General features: G+C 39.9%; 1 protein-coding gene across 3 annotated transcripts in view; it reads right to left on the minus strand.

Moving 5' to 3' along the window:
• The window catches only part of Ubr2 (ubiquitin protein ligase E3 component n-recognin 2), a 98,278-nt gene that overhangs the window by 40,468 nt on the left and 38,288 nt on the right, over nucleotides 1-19,522 (minus strand). For 2 of the 3 annotated variants that reach the window (XM_063238850.1, XM_003473859.5), the window contains exons 8-18: nucleotides 18,233-18,353; nucleotides 16,505-16,612; nucleotides 15,885-15,973; nucleotides 14,893-14,991; nucleotides 5,973-6,136; nucleotides 5,789-5,888; nucleotides 4,154-4,282; nucleotides 2,614-2,797; nucleotides 1,817-1,878; nucleotides 1,455-1,565; nucleotides 841-906 (exon numbers count right to left, since the gene is read on the minus strand). In XM_063238850.1, the coding sequence (XP_063094920.1) occupies nucleotides 841-906; nucleotides 1,455-1,565; nucleotides 1,817-1,878; nucleotides 2,614-2,797; nucleotides 4,154-4,282; nucleotides 5,789-5,888; nucleotides 5,973-6,136; nucleotides 14,893-14,991; nucleotides 15,885-15,973; nucleotides 16,505-16,612; nucleotides 18,233-18,353 (1,233 nt within the window). Of the gene's footprint in view, nucleotides 1-840; nucleotides 907-1,454; nucleotides 1,566-1,816; nucleotides 1,879-2,613; nucleotides 2,798-4,153; nucleotides 4,283-5,788; nucleotides 5,889-5,972; nucleotides 6,137-14,892; nucleotides 14,992-15,061; nucleotides 15,161-15,884; nucleotides 15,974-16,504; nucleotides 16,613-18,232; nucleotides 18,354-19,522 lie in introns of all 3 variants that reach the window. The other variant, XM_003473860.5, reaches the window with a different exon arrangement.

The following is a 19,522-nucleotide window of genomic DNA, read 5'->3' on the forward strand; positions in this document are numbered from 1 at the left end:
ACCAGACTCACTCCCTACCGATCACATCTGAACTCCGAGGGGAATGCTATGTACTACTTTTAAAGCACACAACATGTAAGTTACTGCTAAGATCTCTCTTTCTGGGGAAATACTCTACTCACTGAACTGGCAGTTTTTAAAAATTAGTTTCAACTCTTTTTTAATTCCACTTGTGATAATTCTAAATCAACCTGGATTTCATTCTGAATCAGTATTTTTTCTGAAATTTACATTTCTTAACTTTTTTAGAATTCTAAATCCATTCAGCAATAATATGGAGTAAGTACTGTGCCCTAAGCACTATGCTAGAGAAAAGGGAATGGGGAGACAACTGAGGACAGATGTGATGCAGCTGTCACAGTCTGGGGAAGGAGGGAAACAGTCGCTGGAGCATGGGGCCTGTGGCAGGGAGGGAGAGTGCCACGCCACCGGTCCTCACAAAAGGATGCCTGGCCAAGTCCTAATGTGTCAGAGAAGAACCGCTGGAGAAAGTGGGATGGGACCAAACTCTAAGACACACCGGAATTAGCTAGGTCAATGGAAACACAGGGAGCGGGGCCCGGGAAGACAAGACGGTGAAGAATGTGCAGAGTGCACGCCCAATTCAGGGAATCAAGGTAGCACGAAGGAGTAAAAGGAGTTATTTTGAACATGAAGAATGTGAAATGTTCTGGAAGCTCTGGGTGGACATGTTTCCCAGGTTGCCGGCTGAGCTGGAGCTTTTGCAGGCAGGGCCAGGCTGGATCTCTACATCTGGGAAGCAGCACAGCGACTGGGCTCAGTGGTGATAACACACTAAGGACTCACCATAACCTTAGTTGAAGGTTTTTAATGCGTTACCTGAAGCATCATGATATCCTTGTCGAACATCTCACGCCTGCATTTCACATTATGGTAGTAATAAATCTAAAACGATAATTCAATATTTACATAAACAGGTTTTTTATTGGTTCAACTCTCTCATCTCCCCAAATCCACGTGGGTTTATATAAGCACGTGTGTGTGTGTGTGTGTGTGTGTGTGTGTGATGTAGATTCAACAGCTAACAATATCTTCATACAGATTTCCACTAGGAGTCACAGTATGCTTGATTCACACACTTTGCAGTCAACTGTCTGAGTCTCTCAACAAAACAAAATGTGGATGTTTCAAGAAGGTTTAGAACCTCTAAAAGCAGGGGAAAAAAAAATCTATAGCCAAGTCTTTAAAATACAAAACTTCAACTTTAGAGCTTTATCTTTTAGCCTAATTTAAATAGATGCAATCTGGAATTTACTATCCAACTTTATTCTAAAAAATTATTTCAAATGAAAGAAACTTGTTTTGGTTTACCATTAATCTTTACAAACAATTTTAACATGGATACTAAACTTACAATGACTGAGCCCACTGAAAACCTTCATTGAAGACAATGAAATGGCATGAAAACTCTTCACAAATTTAAAAATACCTACCTGGTTTACTAGTGAGAACCCGTTTCGCCTCCACATTCCAGCGTGTACTTGGGCACATAAAACAAGACATCTAAGCGGGTGTTCTATCAACATGGGTGGGCTAAGTTCACTCTGTATAGCAACAGAAAGAAAATGTAAAACACAACTCTCTAAAGTAAGCAACTGACAGGAATGAAAGCTGTTATAAAACACAGGTTAAAACTTGTGTCCTTAAAATTTCTCTAAACACACACGTGTGCACCTATGGGAATGTACACACACCCCCTTACTGTTTTCTTTTCTTCAGAGTAATAAAGTTTCAGTTTCATTTTCAATACAAGAAACATAATAAATATCCATTTTTAAATGTCAGAAGCACTTACTAGAGGTAGGAGCTCTGGAAATTTATATGCCACTTCACTTTTGCTTAGTAATACATGCAAACCTGCATGGAAGAGCAAATACACAGAAAAGTATTTGTATAAGATAAAATAATTTAGAAAAAAACCCTAAATATTTACATAACCGTATGTGACTTTTGGGAGCCTATCAGGTTGCAAATTAAGATATAAAATGAACTATGTTCACAAATAAAGCTTTGTAACGGCTGTCCTAATGCAACTCCAGCTCCCTGTCCAACTCCAACTCCACAAAGGCATGATCAGAACTGGTCTGAATTACACGCCCTGTGTACAATGTTGACACTTAGAAGTCAATGCTGGCTCTGCAAACACAGCGAGGGCAGCTATAAAGCACAACACAATCGACACAAGTTACGCTGAGCAAGACTTCTGCTGGCCATGAGAGTGTTCCCATCTGAGTACAGTGCTGAGGATTCTGACACTATTCTGACAACCCCCTGCGGTGCTGAAAATTGAACCAAGGGTCTTTTTTGAGACAGAGTCTCACTGACTCACTCATGTGGCTAGGCTGGGCTTGAACTTGGCAATCTTGCCTCAGCCTCCCAGTGCTGGGATTATATGCATAACCATGCCTGGATTCGGCACTGATCTTGACCTCAAAATTGAAGTCCCCAGGATTTCCACCTTAGGATCAAAGCCTCTCAAGCTAAGGGACTAAATTCAATGAATACTGCCTGGAAAATAGTAGGTATTCATTCATTAGCCACCACTAACAGTGATTTAAGACAACTGTAGGGTTGTTAGGGGAAATGCTTTACCTGCAAGCAAACGAGAAACTGGGAGGTGAATGCTGACTTTTTCTTGGGAAACACAGTATCTGATAGTTTCCACTGAGTGTCCACAAATACTTAGTGTGATTGGCTGTTCACCATCAGTGAAACCACCATGACACTGCATCAACACAGCAAGGCATTTCTTGTAAGCTTCAATTAAAACTTTTTCCTAAAAAAGAAGGTTTTTTCTATAAGTTACTCAAAAGACTGAGTTTCTACAATATTAAACAGGCACATCAAATTTGGGAACAAGTAAGTACATAAAATATGGGTGAAATTAAACTCAATTCTTTCTCCTCAACTTGGTCCATCTTCCGGTGGTCTCTGTCCTAGTAAATGACACCTCTCATCAATAAAGCTGGCTATATTATCAAGACTGCAAACTGATTTTAAAAACTGATTGAAAACTAGCTCCTGTTCTCTCTCTTCTGTAACTCCAAGGCCTACCAATGACAGACTGAATTCCCTGGTTCAACTCTTGCCCCATCCATCCATCCTTACACAAAGGACTTTTGAGAAGAAACACGTGGAATAGATCAGGTTGTTTTTGTGCTGGGTCCTTGTCTCTAATGACTTCCCTCTCACACAGGAACACAACCCCTTCCACAGCCTCCGAGGATGCCTGCCTCTGCTCCCGCCTCTGCTCCAACAGGGGGCCTGCTAACTGCTCCCAGACAAACTGCAGGCCCTTCATTACAGCTATAGTGCAGCTATCCTGAGTCAGGGGTTCTCTTATTCTTTGCTCAGGACATTTCCATATATTGTTCAGATCTATGGAAGCCTTCCCAGATCCTACAGCGGCTCTTTCTAGACTTTTGTCAAAAGAAAGTGAAAGTAATTTTAAGACACAGGGTAAAGGCACCAATAGTAAAACTGTAGGGGTTTTTTTTGTGTGTGTGTTTTGGAGACAGGGTCTCACTATACTGTTTAGGCTGGCCTTAAGCTTATTTTATAGCCTAGGTTGGTCTTGAACTTGCAACGATCCTCCTGCCTTAGCCTCCTGAGTGCTGGGATTATAGGAGTGCTCCACCATGGTCAGCTCAAAAGTAATATTTTTGTTGTAAATTAGTCATATATTTTAACAGTATATTTTTCTTTTTGGTACCAGGGATCAACTCACTACCTTGCACATGCCAGGCAGGGACTTGTGCTGCTAAATTCCCAGTCCCAAAACTTTAGTTTTGGATAAACTTTAAGTCATTTTTACAAACTCACCCGAGTACAGAGAAGATTACAGATTTTCTTTTTTGGGGGGAGTACCGGGCATCAAACTCACGATGGGAAAAATGAAGGTAGTTACATAGGGAAGCAAAAGTATAGATTATTTCCTCCTCTACTTTTCAAGTCTTTTTGTTAGGCTTTAAAATTTTAAGTTTTTTATTACATGTATAGATGGAAGTGGAAAATATACTGTTTTCTGAGCTAGGCTATAAAACTTTCACCAAATGTCTTTGAATTGTACATGGGATTCTGTGCAACTTCTCTCTTTTGTTTTCCTTGTATTCTGTCCCCAGAAGAAACTCACATCTGAAGCACACCAGTCCTGAACCATGGAGATGACGTGCGTCAGTTTCATTTGTAGTGTGAAGGCTGCTTCCCACTCTGGCTCCATTTCAATATGTTGTCCTACTTGTCGTGTGATCGGATCCATTCCCTAAAAGAAAGTGAAAATTTTATTGTCATTATGACTTTTTCTTTTCTGAAAACCAGTTTAGGCTGGCTTCAAATTCAGTGATCCTCCTGCCTCAGCTTCTTGAGTGCTGGGGTTACAGGCATACATCGCCATGAGCAGCTGTCAAAGTGAAAATTTTATGAGTAAAAATTCTTCCTATATGAAAGCCTTAGAAATATGTAGAAGAAAAATATATAATGATCATAAAACACAAAAGGTAAAAGTTTTAACAGTAATCTTTAAGTACTGGAGAAGACATCCCTTTTTAAATTGTGTGGATAGTGTCGGGTATGGAGGTGCACACCTGTAATCCTAGCACTTGGTGAGGCTGAGGTGGATGGCCGGAGGATCACAGAGTTTGAGTGATCCTGGACTACACAGAGACCCCATCTTGGCCCATAGGAAAAAGGGGTCTACTTTGTTTTTCTCTTTTCTTAAGAAAGCCAGATGACTACTAAAAGGCTCCTAATTATATTTGCTCAAATTATCAGAGATGTCTTTTACATTCTTAAACTTAGAACTGTTTAATAATACCTGTAGATTTCTACTTCTAGATTTTGTTTTGTATATAGGTACGTTTCTAAAAAAGAGAGGAAAAGTTTCACATTATATTATAAAAATATTACACCAAGGAGAAAAATATGGAAACATTAAAAAAAAAGTAACAGAACATCCAGGTCTTGGGTGTAGTTCTGAGGCAGAAGGCCTGCCCACTGCTACGGTTTAGGTCTAAATACCCCCAATCCTCACGTGTACAGCAGGTGATGGGATTCTGAGGGCACTGTGCTCATCAGTGGACTCATCCATTGACTCTAGAGCTGACTATGCCATCAGGAGGTGGGACCTGGATGCAGGAAGGCCACTAGCAGGGTCACCAGGAAGGGCTCCCAGCTCCTCCCTTCCTTCTCTGCCTCCTGCCTGTCATAGGGTGAGCAGCAGGCCTCTGTCCAAGGTCCTTCCGCCATGCTATTTCTGCCTTGGAACCAGCTGACCATGGAGGGAAACTGCGAACCACACCAGATCTCTCCTCTTTTAGTTGCGGGTGTTACGTACTGAGCTGTGGGTGCTTGTTCAAGGTTGGTCCCAGTTGAGTAAAATGTCTATTACGCATTTGCCCTGCATTCATTCCCTAGCACCACAAAACAGTAACTGCAACTGTAGTTTCTCAAATAACTAATGACATTAAAAAAAAATCTTTTAACCCCTAAAGAAATATTAATGGTGACCAAAAGAATCAGCACCAAATGAATTTTAGTGCCGAAATTTTTACAAGAATTCAGGCTAAACTTTTCAAAGAGTCTACAACTAAAAAGGAAATTCTTGATCCAAACTGGAGCCATCCAAATTGATCTTTTGGAGTACTTGTGCTCACCATGGGGGAAAAGAAAGCATCTAGAGAAAAGTGTTCTGTTCCATGACAAAACAAATTAAAATAAAATGAAAAAAAAAAGAGAAAGAAAAAAGAAAAAGGTGTCATTTTACACATACCTGCATGCATTTCAGTAATTCCAAAAAGGCATCAAACCCCTCCAGGAACTTGTGCCGCAGCTCATCTGACCACGTAGCTGGTCTGCTAATTAACACATACCTGAGAGAGACAACAGCAGTAGTGAACACATATGCAACGACCTCTCCCCAGTGGAGCTGGTTAGATAACTGAGTAAAAACTCACTTGAGATCTAAAATAAGGCTCTGAACTCTCCTGAACTTGAAGGCTTGTAAAGCAGTGTATCGTTCAAACTGAAATCTGCCCTGCCCATCTCGATGTCTCAAATGATCCATGAAGGTCTTAATGATAATGGACATCAGGTTTTCCTCTGTGATGAGCATCCGAGCCTGAAACAAGGTGCATCACAGTGCATGGTGATCAGCAACTGTGGACTAAGAGGCAGCAATATTGTTTAGCATTTGCAGTCAAAACTTTTTCAACACAAATATATCACAAATGCATCATTAGGTATTTCTAAATCATAATTACTTACTCTAATTGCCACGTATATGGAGCAACAATTTTATCAGATGCCAGAATGTTAGAAGGCAGATCCAAGGCTCATTATTCAAAGATAATTCAGGGTGGGGGATATGAACCAGGTTGCAAATTTTCCTTAACTGAGACATTTAGACACCTATAATGGTATGGTATGATTATTCTAGGATCCAAAGGTTTATGTCACAGATTTTTTAGAACTCTACATGAAATTATATTTTCTCTTTATCTTCCTAGTTGAAATCTAACTTATTTTATTTTTATGCACAGATACACATCTCTGTATTTCTGAAAAGCAGAGCCAGATGTGTAATCTCAGCACTTGAGAGGCTAAGGCAGGATTACTATGAATTTGAGGCCAGTCTGAGCTACACAGTGAGTTCAAGGCCAGCATGAACTACAAAAACGTAACCAATTTCAAAAAACCACCCCCTCCAAAAAAGGAAAGAAAGCAAACATATGTAAACAAATTAACAAGCAAAAATTCAGTCTTGGAAGGCAGACTGTTAGGAGTTTCCTGCACATTCTTCCAGAGATAGTGTGTAGTATTTATATATACATGTGTATAATACACAGGTTAAGTGTATATTAAATATACGAGTATGAATACATATGAAATCTATCGCTTTCTCCCAAGGGTAGCACATTAGAAATACTGTACTCTAAAAACTATATATTTAGAGATTGTCTCATGTCACTTAATATAAATATCCCTCATTCTTTTTAATGGGTACTAAGTATATTTTGTATCATACTTTATTTAGCCAGGCCCTTAATGGTAAGAAATTTGTTTCCAGATCTAAGACAGTACAAAAAATGTTGCAACAAATATTCACTGTGTACAGCTGCAACGATTCTTACAGACTGATCTCCTAAAAGTAGAATTACTGAGTATACACAGTACAAATTCTGTTATCACCAGTGAATGCTGGAAGAGCCTTCACCAATCTGTACATCCACCTAAATGTGGGCCTTTTTCCAATGTAACATCAAACATCTTGATCTTTCCCACTGATTGGGATTTTTGGTAACAGAGTAAAATTGTGACAATAAAAGTGGCGTTAGTCTGTCTGACTTTACTAAAGGAAAATAAACCCATCAGAATGGCAAAAAACTTTCCAGTGAAGACTAAGGTCAAGTTTAAGGGGTGAGCGGTAATGCTAAGTAAGTGAAAGGTTTGTCCTTTGTTTGTTTCACGAGTTGGTTTGAGGAAGTTTATGATTCAGTTCCCTGAGCTAAGAACGAACTGTACAAGTAGCTCACAAGACTTCGAACATGTAGTAAAAGGAAGAGAGAACTCAACACTTGTTGGCATTAGTGTGACTGAATGCAGGGCCTCAGGCATCCTAGGCAAGCACCGCAGCACTAGCTCTTTGCTGGGCTCCAGCCCAGCCCACAAGCCAGCATGAGCACTTCCAGCTTCCGGTCCACGCTCCGAGCTGCCTCACCTACTGCATAGCTTTGGACTGGGTTCTAACTGTTTCCACTGGATACCAAAAATTTATTAGGGTAACCCATGAAAACGGGAGTTATCATTGGCATTTCTACCTTTAAAAAGGTAATTAAAGAAATATATTTTTCAAAGTTATAACCAGAAAAGTAGATCGCCCCCTCCCCCACAATATTTGGCTTTATCCCTAGGATGTTACTAACCTTTCAAGATTATTTTCAGTATTAAATATCCAACTTTATTAAAAGCCTTAGTATCTATTACTCAATTTTCATCCCTTCAATCCACTGTGCTTTAAAAAAACAGTACCACTACTTCTCTCCCCCCGCTTAGTATGAGGAATGGAACCCATGGTGTTTGCACCAAGCTACGTCTACCACCCTTTAAAAAGTATTCTTTATGTTGCTAAGTTGTTTAGTTACCTGGCTGGGCTTGAACTTGCTATCCTCCTGCCTCACTCAGCCTCCTGTTGGGTTTACAGGCATGCGATAACACAAATGGCACTGATTATTATAACTACAGTTTTTATCCTTTTCAAAAAAATTTATATTCGAATTTCCAGTGAAGGCTCATTACACATTAACAGCAACTTTAAAATGGGATAAATTTTCTGGTAAAGCAGAAAAACTTCACTGACTAGTAATGATGGTCTATGCACACATTTTAGTTCAACTGCATGCTTAGGGTCCTGCATGGAGAATGGTGACTAAGGGCATATTTAAGACAATAAAGTAGAATAAAAAAAAAAAAAAAAAGGAAATAGGAACAAATATGTGTGACAGTCTGATCACCTAAGTTGTAACTACTGTTTCTGGTTAAACTACTGTACGGTAATTAAGATTCAAAGGCACCACGGTTATAAAAGCCTTCACTAGTATCTCAGGTAAGTTAAGTTATCGTTAAAGCAGGGACATGCGTCAGAATCACTAATGGAGCATTTCTAAAAGGCTTCGAAGACTCTTCCGCTCCTGCCAAGCTGACCAATACTTCTGCAAGAATGACAAAACTCAGAACAAAATGGAGGGAAAAAAGGGCTTAGAACCAGGAGATGCTGCAGAAAAGGACAAGGACTCCAGTGATAAACCACGGGGCAAAGGGGCTGTGCAGGAGGTGACTCCAGCTGCAGGGGCCTCCTGCCACCTGACTGCTGTCCAGGGCGGAGGGCAGCAGAGCAGGGTGCTGGGAAGGCCAGGGTCCTGGTGAGAACAGGGGCTGGGAGCTGAGTCCAACTCTCTTCCTGCCTTCTCCAGACACTTGTGAAACACTGCAGTTTTGTGGGAAGAGGGTCTGAGATGAGAACAAAGCTGAGATAACATGGCAGCCCCGCCCAGCAAGGAAGTAGAACCAGCATTCAGGGGCAACACGGCTCTCAGCTGGAAGCCCTGGAGAGCTGTGTGTCTGGGCCCCTGAGTGTCACCCGGACAACCACAGTCCCTGACTGATGCAGGACACTCCCATTATCTTGTCAGGGGAACAACGGCACGCTACTTTGACAAAAGGATTATTTTGAGCTAAAGGTAACTGAGGAGCAGCAGAAGCAGTAAAACTGAGCGTATGTTCCGCTTTTATGTATGTGTCCTCCCAAGTGCCAAAAGAGGGTAAATCACTACCCTCAAGTTGACTTGAATTCATAAACAAACTTTATTAAGCCACCCACATTTATTTCCTAGCTGCCTGCCTACAACCTGCCCCCATCATGAGCCCCAAACACCTTTCCTCTCCTGACCGGTCTCCACACTTCACCTCCTCTAAGAAGGTATTCATGACCCAAAATCTAACTGCTGCCTAGAGCTGCAGTTCTGTCCCAACTCCCATGTGTAATGAGGTTATAAAAAAAGAAAGTAGAGAAAGGAAAATAGTAGGGTAGAAATAAAAATACAGCAGAAATTTGTAAAACAAAAGCAAATGTATAAAAGAAAAAAACTAAAAGTTGACTCTTTTGTAAATTTGGGCAGCTCATGGCATGACTGTAATCCCAGCAGTTGCGAGGCTGAGGCAGCGGGTGGCTGGAAGCTCAGTTCAAGGCCAGCCCGGACTATGTAGCAAGACCCCGTCTCTAAAAAATAGAAGGTTTTAAATTTGAACAGGACTAGAAAAATATTACATAACTATAAAATTGAAATCTTAAAATTGAAAATAATATTGAGATCAATTTAAATCCAATATAACTGGAAATTTAGGTGAAATAAGCAAATTCCTAAGAAAAACCAAAATTTATTAAAAGAAAAACAAGATAGAGAACATCTGAACAGTGCTATACCTGTCAAAGAAATTTAACTAGTCTAAAAACATTTCCATAAATAAATCTCCAAGCCCAAATGCATACTGTAGAGTTCTTCCAAACACTTAAGCAAACTCATAAATCATGGAAGACACAAAAGAAAAAAACTTACACAGTCACATCACCCAATGCTTTTCTTGAATTCATGAAAATTAAATACCTATTCATGATTTAAAAGAAAAACATTTTCCAGCACACTGGGAGTAAGAAGGAGTTTCTTGGCTCTGATAAGAGTATCCACAACCACCCAACAAAAACTGAAGTATCGCACTTTGCAGTGAAACACTAGATTTTCCCCTGAGGTCAGGAATGAAATGCAGTTTCCTGCTTTTATTCATGGCTTGTATTCAACATGTGCTGGAGAACCTAGTCAGTAAACAAGAGAAAACAAAATAAAAAATGTAGTGCTTGGGAAATAAGAACAGATGGTAACTGTATGTACAGAAAATTCCAAACACTGTGGACACTGGTAACTGGGTCCGTCCCCCAGAGGGAAATTCACTGGACTGTACAGTTACCATGGCTCACTTCTCTCTATTGCCACAAAGTTAAAAACAAAACCCAAGAAGTGTGTGCTCACACCTGGGCTCCATCTGTACAATCTTGGGCTCTGGGAAGAATGAGAAGACAAGGGAAAGGGTCCTCAGTACGCAGGTGGTACTAGTCAGGGGAAGGAAAGGCTGTGTTACTAAGAAAATGTAATTATGGAACTGGCTCACAGAGAAAACCTGAATACACGACAAGGAATTGAGCAGCATTTCAGAGCCCACTCTAGATTTAGATTAAGTCTAAATTTAGATTAATTTACTCTTTAAAAAGGAAAGCAAGGTCAGACATGGTGGTATGTGCCTATAATCTCAGCACTTGAGAGGCTGAGGCGGGAGGATTGCTGCAAGTTCCAGCCTAGTCTGGCCTCCAAAATGAGTTCAAGACAAGCCTGAACTGCACAGTGAAACCTGTCTCAAAAAACAAAAAAACCCATGAAAATCAAGTAATCCATATGCTACACAATGTATTTCAGACCATAAACACAGATATGTATCTAATTCATTTGATCAAAATCTAACTGAACACACATAGGAAGGTAATTGTATCTACTTACTCGTGAATATATATGTAAAAATTCTCAATAAAATACCAGGAAACTGGGTTTAGTAGTATAAAAGAGTATACTGGGGCCTTCTCTTATGATACAATGCCAGGAACCTTCAAAACTAGAAAATCAACTAAATTATTATCCAACTCTGATTAAAAATCATATAAGAATTAAAAGCATGCTACATGCACACCCAAGTTTATAGCAGCACAATTCACAATAGCTTAATTCTGGAACAGTATGGATGCTCGTCAATAGATGAGTGGATAAAGAAAATGTGATACAGACACAATGAAATATTATTTAGCCATAAAGAAAAAAAATCATGTCACTTGCAGGAAAATACATGGGAATTCAAAATATATGGAGTTCATACTAAGCAAAACCAGCCAGACTCAGAAAGTTAATCATTATGATTTGTCTTAAGAAAATTAAACTGTAAATAAATAAATGAATAAAATAGAGATGATAGGAAACTGGAAGGTCTAAGACAGAGAAGGGAATCAGGTATGAGGAAGGGAGAGTGGGTAAAGGGACCGAAAACGATCCACGATGCTATATGCATGTATCCACTCCACAACCACCATCACTCTTTTATATTACAAACATGCACTTAAAAATAAAATTACAAATCCAAAACCAATTGTAGGGGGCCAGGAATTTGGCTCAGTGGCACAGAGCAAACATGAAGTCCTGAGTTTGATTCTCAGTACCTCTTGCAAACAAAACACAAAACCAATTTTAATAAATTGGGAAAAGGAAATATTCTTAGAATGATGAATTGATCAAAATCAGAATTAAGCAAAATTTGTAATAATGAAATACGTCAATGTATTTAATAAGAAATCCAAGGCAAATTAGTAGTATAAGTATCTTAACCATTATATATTTAAATTACTGGGCGTAGCAAAGGCTGTTAAATTTTTTTTTTTGAGACAGGGTCTCACGATGTTCAGGCTGGCCTTGAGTTCACACTTGGTAGTCCAGGCTGACCTCGAACCCGTAATGATCCTCTTGCCTCAACCTTCTGGGTGCTGGGATTACAGGCATGAGTCATAATGCCCAGTTGTTTTTTTTTTTTTTTTTTTTTTGGTACCAGGAATTGATCTCATGACCCTGTACTTGCTGGACAGATGCTGTGCTGCTGAGCTATATCCCCAGTCTAACATCTTTTAATAATAGTAAATAATCCCTCAGAAAAAAACTGAAAACAAAACAAGCCAATTTTTGACAACAGAGAGTTACTGGTGTTTTGTCTTGCTGTTCCCTTAATTTTACTGATCTTGTGAAGGACAATACAGCAGCAGAAATGCCCAGAAAGCACTGTGACACCGCAGGTGAGCAGGACCTTACTTGGTACTCAGCCCACACTCTGGCCTCCCTTCACACGGAAGCATTCCCCGAACATCCCCAGGTCGGTGTGGAGCAGGCGGTCGCGTATTTTCTTTGGAAAGGGGTCATTATTTCTTAATCCCTTGTCCTACTTGAGAGTCTAACTGCTTACTAAAGCATTTTCTTTAAGTATAAGGGCTCTAAACTTCAGTGTCTGAATACGGCAACCCTCGGGGTCAGAGGTGTCTGTGAAGTCAACAGAAGCAGCGGGGTCAGGCTGACTGATGGAGACACATTCTGGAAATGCAGATCCCACCCACAGAAGACAGAACCGGGTCAGAGGCCCCCCAGACTCAACAGCAAGGCCTCTGTAGCAGAATGTGCATCAGAGAAAAATGCAAAGCACACAAGTCAGTATAGCTAGAGATTTTATTTAGTTACAAGTTGGAAACTTCATGGCCACCCTTATGCTTCTCCATCAACCCGAGTATCTGGTCAGTCATCAAACCCAACCTCCCTTCAAATCCACGGGCCAGTTCGGTCGTTTTTGCTTTCCCAGAACTCCTGTGAAAACTCTCATACCCACTGCCAGCCCCCAGTTTAAGTTACCATCCCCTTCTGTCTAGCTCACTGCCTTAGCTTTAAATAGGTTCTCCAACTTGCTTTTACCTCTTTCCAATTTCTTTCCCAAATTACAAACAGTAAATGGATTGATTTTAAGTAACACTTGAAATTCTCACTGCTCTGATACAATTTTAGGATAAAAATGAAATTCCTTAATTTGGTTTATAGTAAGAGCATTAATGGACAAATTATTAGATTAGGTCTTTTAACATATAACAGACATAGGGAAAAAGACTTTTTCTTTTCCTAGTATTAGGGATTTTTTTTTTTTTTTAAATCGGTACCGGGGATCGAACCCAGGACCGCCTGCTTGCAAGGCAGGTGCTTTTGCCATTGAGCTAAATCCTCAGCCCCAGTATTAGGGATTATTAAACCCAGGGACTTTGGACTGAGCTACATCCACCCAGCTCTTTTCCTATGTTTTGAGACAGGGCCCACCTCAGTCATAAATTGCCCAAGTTAGGCTTGAATTTACAATTCTTCTGCATCAGTCTCCTAGAATGCTGGGAATAGAGGTATAAAAAGTAGTGTAGTGGGGCTGGGGATTTAGCTCAGCGGCATAAGCGCCTGCCTTGGAAGCAAGCAGTCGTGAGTTCGATCCCTGGTACCGATAAAAAGGAAAAAGACCAAAAAAAAAAAAAAAGAAAAAAAAAAATAAGTGTAGTGTTTTGTTTTGTTTTGGAGACAGGGTCTTGCTCTGCAGTGTAGGCCGGCCTTCAACTCACTTATGTGGCTCAGGTTGACCTCGAACTCACAGCACCATCCTGCCTCAGCTTTGTGAGTGCATGTGTCACCACATCTGACTCTGCAAAACTAATTGTTTAATAAACTGAAAAATAGGAGGATTGCTGTGAGTTTGAGGCCAGCCTGGGCTACAAAAGTGAGTTCAAGGCCAGTCTGTATTACACAGTGAGACCCTATATCAAGAAAAAGATAAAACAAAACAAAAACCAACCAAACCAACCCCCAAACCAACCAAAACACCAAAACCAAAGCCAAAACCCCGAAAATGGAAAATAAGCCTTGTTCATAAAACAAGTGTGAAACACTTAGGCCTACACAGTGCAGTGCGATTCTCACAGATCTTTACACACACTGGCTTCCTTCTGTTTCCCACACGGGTGGAGCCTCTACCTAACTGAAGACTTCTCAGGCCCCCTTCCCTGGGGCGTCTCATTGACCCTCTCCAAGCGCCACATAAAGGCCCTGCAGAACCCCTCTCTCTCAACTGTAGGAAAAGGATTCTCTCTCAAGGAAACCTTAGCCTTCAAAACTATTACTACAGTTTCACTTAAATATTTCTGCAAGTGATTCGCACTTCGGTAGAGCAAGGGTCATATTTTGTTTACCCAATCAGTAACAGGTGCTCAGTGAATGTGCTGAATGAAATAAGTAGCTGTCAGGTACTGTACATGTTAAAACATCCTGATGTCTTCAGAGCTCAATGAAGCCATTTCTCTCCTTACATGTGTGCTGAGGAGGTGGAAGATGTCTAGATGTCTCAGACTGTGAGATGGAATGCAACAAGCTGCTGGGTTCTAACATCAAGGACAAAGCTAATGAATTGATCAATTGAATGTTACTCATCAGTTCAGAGTTCCAGAAAGTATAATGTGAAACTACAGATGAGTTTAAATGACTCTTCCCCCAAATTCCTTAGTTGTTCAAGGATATGTTCTAGTATGGCTGAAGGTGTCTGAAATCTGATTGCCTATTAGTTACTACTTTATTTAGGAGCACAAAGATCTTAGTTCTCTATTGTCTTAAGGCTTACTTCTGTCAAGAGAAAACAAGAAAGGTCTTCTAGTCTTTCAGTACTTACAAGTGAAGGAACTGTGAATATCTGAACCGAGAGGTCTGCGACTGAAAACTCTCTGTCGTGGTCATCTGTCACATAATCACTCTGCAAACGCTCATAGTTCTATTAAGAAGGCAAAAAGAGGCAAGGAGTGCCAGCTATGAGTGACAGAGGAAAGGCGAGCACTACTCACCAGCGTAGGCGCAGTGAAGAGTTGGACAGACAGAGCCGTCACCGACACTGCTCGCTCGTGATCATCATCCATAAAATCTCTCTGCAGCTGCTGGTAATTCTAGACAACAAGGGGAGGGAGATCCACCTCTAACCCACAGAGCCCAAACCTGAATGCGGCCAGGGGCTAACCCCAGAACTGTGGCTGGCAAGGCTTCTACCGAGGAAAAGCAGCCCCGTGTAAACACTGCTCCACAGTGGTGTCTGTGCAGCTCTGTGCTGGCACTGCGTCTTCTGGAGCACAAGGCATGCCACCAGCCCAAATGGAGAACACTTGCTATTGAACACCTGGGGGCCACTGTGCACCAAGAGGCTGGCAGAGCCACATTGTACTGTCCTTATGAAGCCAGACACCACACTGCTGCGAGCACGAGGGAACCCGGAGTGCTCAGTAAAGCTGGGGATGAAGCACAAACACTGGGATTTGAAGAGCTCGCTAAATGATTCCTATATACTACTTTGATTAAGAACTCTGACTTCATTAAAATAAAATTTTAAAAATGCAGCTCCTTTAATCATACGCTCTTGAAAGGGAGAACTTAATTGCTGTAACAGGACTGATGGCATAACCCACAACGGCTTACCACTTACCATTTCACAATACAAACACTGTGAAGATTGACAGTTATGTCACCGTGGGAGGAAAGGAACAAGAAGTCTCCCTGCTATGACTTTATTCTATTGATACACTGACATGTTTCTATCAGGCGTTCATTTTCTGGAGTCCAGTTGTAACTGTGGAATATGGTTATTTTGCTAAACTTTAAAACTGAGGAAAGACTTACCTTTGCAAATCGGATAGCAAATAGTTTTTTGTATTTCAAGTCCATAAGGAGGCTGCTCATGAACAACTGATGATATACACTTCTAGCACCTTTAGAAAAAGATCAGGGTGTTACACCAAGGATATGCCAAAAATTACACTGTCAAAATTTTAATGGGATCAACTGTATTTTAAAAACTTAAGAGTAAAACTACATTGTTTACTTAGCGCAATTTTTTTTTTTTGGTGCCGGGAATTGAATTCATGACCTTACACTTGCCAGGCGGCGCCTGTGCCTCTGAACTAGATCCCTGGCCAGCACAAAAATATCTGTAATCTGATTATTTATAGCCAGGTTTTCAAAATATAATTTTCTATCAAAATGTAAAGGCTGTTTAATTTGGATCATAGGTTAAGAAGATCTGCATTTTCAAAGGCTGACTCCAATGCTTTTCTTGTTTGCTGTGATGCCAGGGAATGAACGTAGGCCTTGCACACGTTCGTATACACCCCATCACTGAGCTGTATCTCGAGCCCTAGAATGCTCACTTTAAAAAGCATAAATTCATCTGTTAAATATCTTTCCATGAAAAAAGCTTTCACATCCCAACCTTCTACCTTAAAAGAAGTTAACAGATTTACCTTTCCATAATTTAGAATCACTAAGCATCAATCTGTCCACCAGAGAAGAATTTTCACCATCTGGCCCTTCTTGTAATCCAACCTGACACAAAATCCGGCGAAGGCCATCTTTAAATAGGAGGAAGAATAGTTATGAGATACCAACTTTAAAGTAACATTTGGTACACATCCAAATGGGTCCCTAGGGTTTTACAAAGGTTTTGTTTGCTTCTGGAGCTGGGATCAAACCTAGGACTTTCGTAAGCAATTCTACTACTGCGCTATATGCCCAGCCCTTTAAAATTTTTTGTTTGTTTTGGAAGGAGTCTTGCTAACCAAGTTGCCCAGGCTGGTCATAAACTTGGGATCCTCCTTCCTTAGCCTCCTTAGTAGCTGGGATTATAGCCATGCGCCATCTCTGTATTATTCTTTCCTTCCTTTTTTTGATTTTTGGTTTCTTCAGACAGGTTTCACTATGTAGTTCAGGCTGGCCTTGAGCAAACTGTCACCCTCTTGCCTCAGCCTCCCAAGTGCTGGCATTGCAGGCATGTGCCATCTCATCTGGTAGCATGGTAAGTTTAAAAGTCAAATTTACTCAGAAGAAGTTAATGTAGTAAATATTTTATTAATATTTTTGCAAAAAAGTGAAAAATTCAAAATCTCATATATAATTCTTAATCTGAACTCAGGATCATGTGCTTGCCACATAGGCACTGTGCCACTGAGCTATATCCCTGGCCCAGAAAAGCACTACGTCTTAATACCATAGTACAACAGTTGGAATAAAGGCATCCACTGGAGAAAACCAAAACTCCAAAATGATGTGCAAGCAAACACGTTACCCTAAACTTTCACACCTTCGTACTTTCAGTTCAGCACTGCGATGCTCATTATTATGCCTTCACTGCAAACATTTTAGGAGTGGTCTGTACAATAACTTTGGAACATCAGTTATTTAAAGTCTTCCCTGAAGAATAGAATGACAAGAAAGCTCAGCACTATTACTAATTTTCCCTTCAGTGTTATGTATCAAGTGTGTATTTTTTGGCTTTGGAAAAAGAGTGCACAATTACATTACGTTATATTATACATTATCTTATTTGTAGACTGTGGGAAAGCAAACAAATATATTAGTATCTTCCAATATGTAAATTTTCAAGAGCTGCAAATTATTAGTGACCAAAAGTTAGAAGAATCAAAGACAGCAATATTAGTATTTTATCATTCCAACTCTTTATCACTGTTTTATTTACAATAGTATTTTCTAGCATACTTGATGAAAAGGTCTACAAGATGCACCATTTAAAATTTTTTTTCTCTAGTTTTTTTGAGACAATGTCTTGCTTTGTGATTTCAGGTTTAGTTTTGAACTCACTATGTAGCTCAGGCTGGTCTCAAACCTGAGGCAATCCTCCTGCCTCAGCTACCCAAGTCCTGGGATTATAGACATGCACCCGTCACACCAGGTGCTAAAAATTCCCATTACGTTATTTATACATTGCATATTAAAACTGTTCATAATTATTTAACCCAATGTTCCCTGAATTGTTTGAACAGAGAATCCTTTGGGTGTATATTTAAAGATCCTGTGGGCCAAAATTAGGTAAATAAGGATTTTCTATGCAGAAAGATATTCTGGATGATTTTAAAATGTGAAATTGAAGGAAGAAATTGTTCTGCTTGACATTTTTGTCAGAAACAGTTTTGTTAGGACTAAAAGTTCACTTTATCAGTTAGCGATAAACGTACCTGAATATCCAATGATACTTCCCAGCCAAGTCAAAAGCTTCAAACCAAAATTCTGATGTGCAACAAGAGATGAATGCATAACTTGAACTTTGAGTGGCTTTGTCTGTCTACTGGTATTTCTCTTAAAAAGAAATGACAAGATGAAAAAATAACTTAAAAAGGCTACTTTATTGGCATAAAAGTTATACCACATCATCACCAAGTTTTTTTGTGTATGTATGTAAGAAAAACATTACTTTGCCTTACTTGATTGAGGTTCTAATCTTCTAGGTTGACTCATTGGATTCACAAAAGATAACATCTCACTTCTTGTTTGCTTTTGAGACAGGGCCTCAGTGAGTCACTAAGCAGCCTAGGCTGGGGTGCACCTGTGCCCTCCCTGCCTCCCTGTCAGGGTGCACAGGTGTGCACCACCATGTCTGGCTTCACAGGACGCTTACTGCCTCCACGTCAACACAAAGAAGATTGTGTGTTTTACATATCAAAGGTAAATGCAAGCATAAGAGCGAAGAAGTGAATTATTGAAAGTAGTTATCTCTAAGGAAGGAAGAAAGAAGTAAGGAAAATACAGGGTCCTGTATAGTACTTTATTTACTGAAAATAAGTAGGAAAAAAATAAGATACAATGTGGGCCCACCAGTGTTCATGGTTTTATTATTTATTTATTTATTTATTTTTTATCTTTTTCCTTTTTATCAGTACCAGGGATCGAACTCACGACTGCCTGCTTGCAAGGCAGGCGCTTATGCTGCTGAGCTAAATCCCCAGCCCCCATATTTTTATTTTTGCTTGTGTATTTAAAGTTATTTTATAATATGTAAAATTATTTTAAAAAAGAAAAACTGCAACTTAGATGGCATAATTAAAAAACTCTAAAAAATAAATCCAAAACAAAATTGTTCTCTTTTAGAAAAACAATACATTAAATGCTATGACACAAAACAAAACAAAATAAAACAAAAAATAAATACTATAAGAAAAGAGTACATCTTGGTGTAATGTACCAAGAAACACCCTTCCTTGGACTCTAATCTTGGTTCTAAAAGTCAATTTAATTGCTAAAAGGTAGAGTAAAAACATTAATTAAAAAAATAAAAAGCTTCTCTGAGACTTCTCAAAGAAACGGGATGAGAGAAAAAGTGCTAAAGTAACTCAATGCTCAAGAAACATTATTTTTAAAAATATAAGTTCTAGCTGAGTGTCCTGGCACTCCTGTGATCCCAGCCCTTAGAGACTCAGCAAGACTGCACCAAGTGCCAGGCCAGCCTGGACTCCAGGCTGACTTCAAGG

This window comes from Cavia porcellus, unplaced genomic scaffold, assembly GCF_034190915.1.
Source record: "Cavia porcellus strain 051 isolate PalLab524CR breed Dunkin Hartley unplaced genomic scaffold, mCavPor4.1 scaffold_28, whole genome shotgun sequence".
Classification (NCBI taxonomy): Eukaryota; Metazoa; Chordata; class Mammalia; order Rodentia; family Caviidae; genus Cavia; species Cavia porcellus.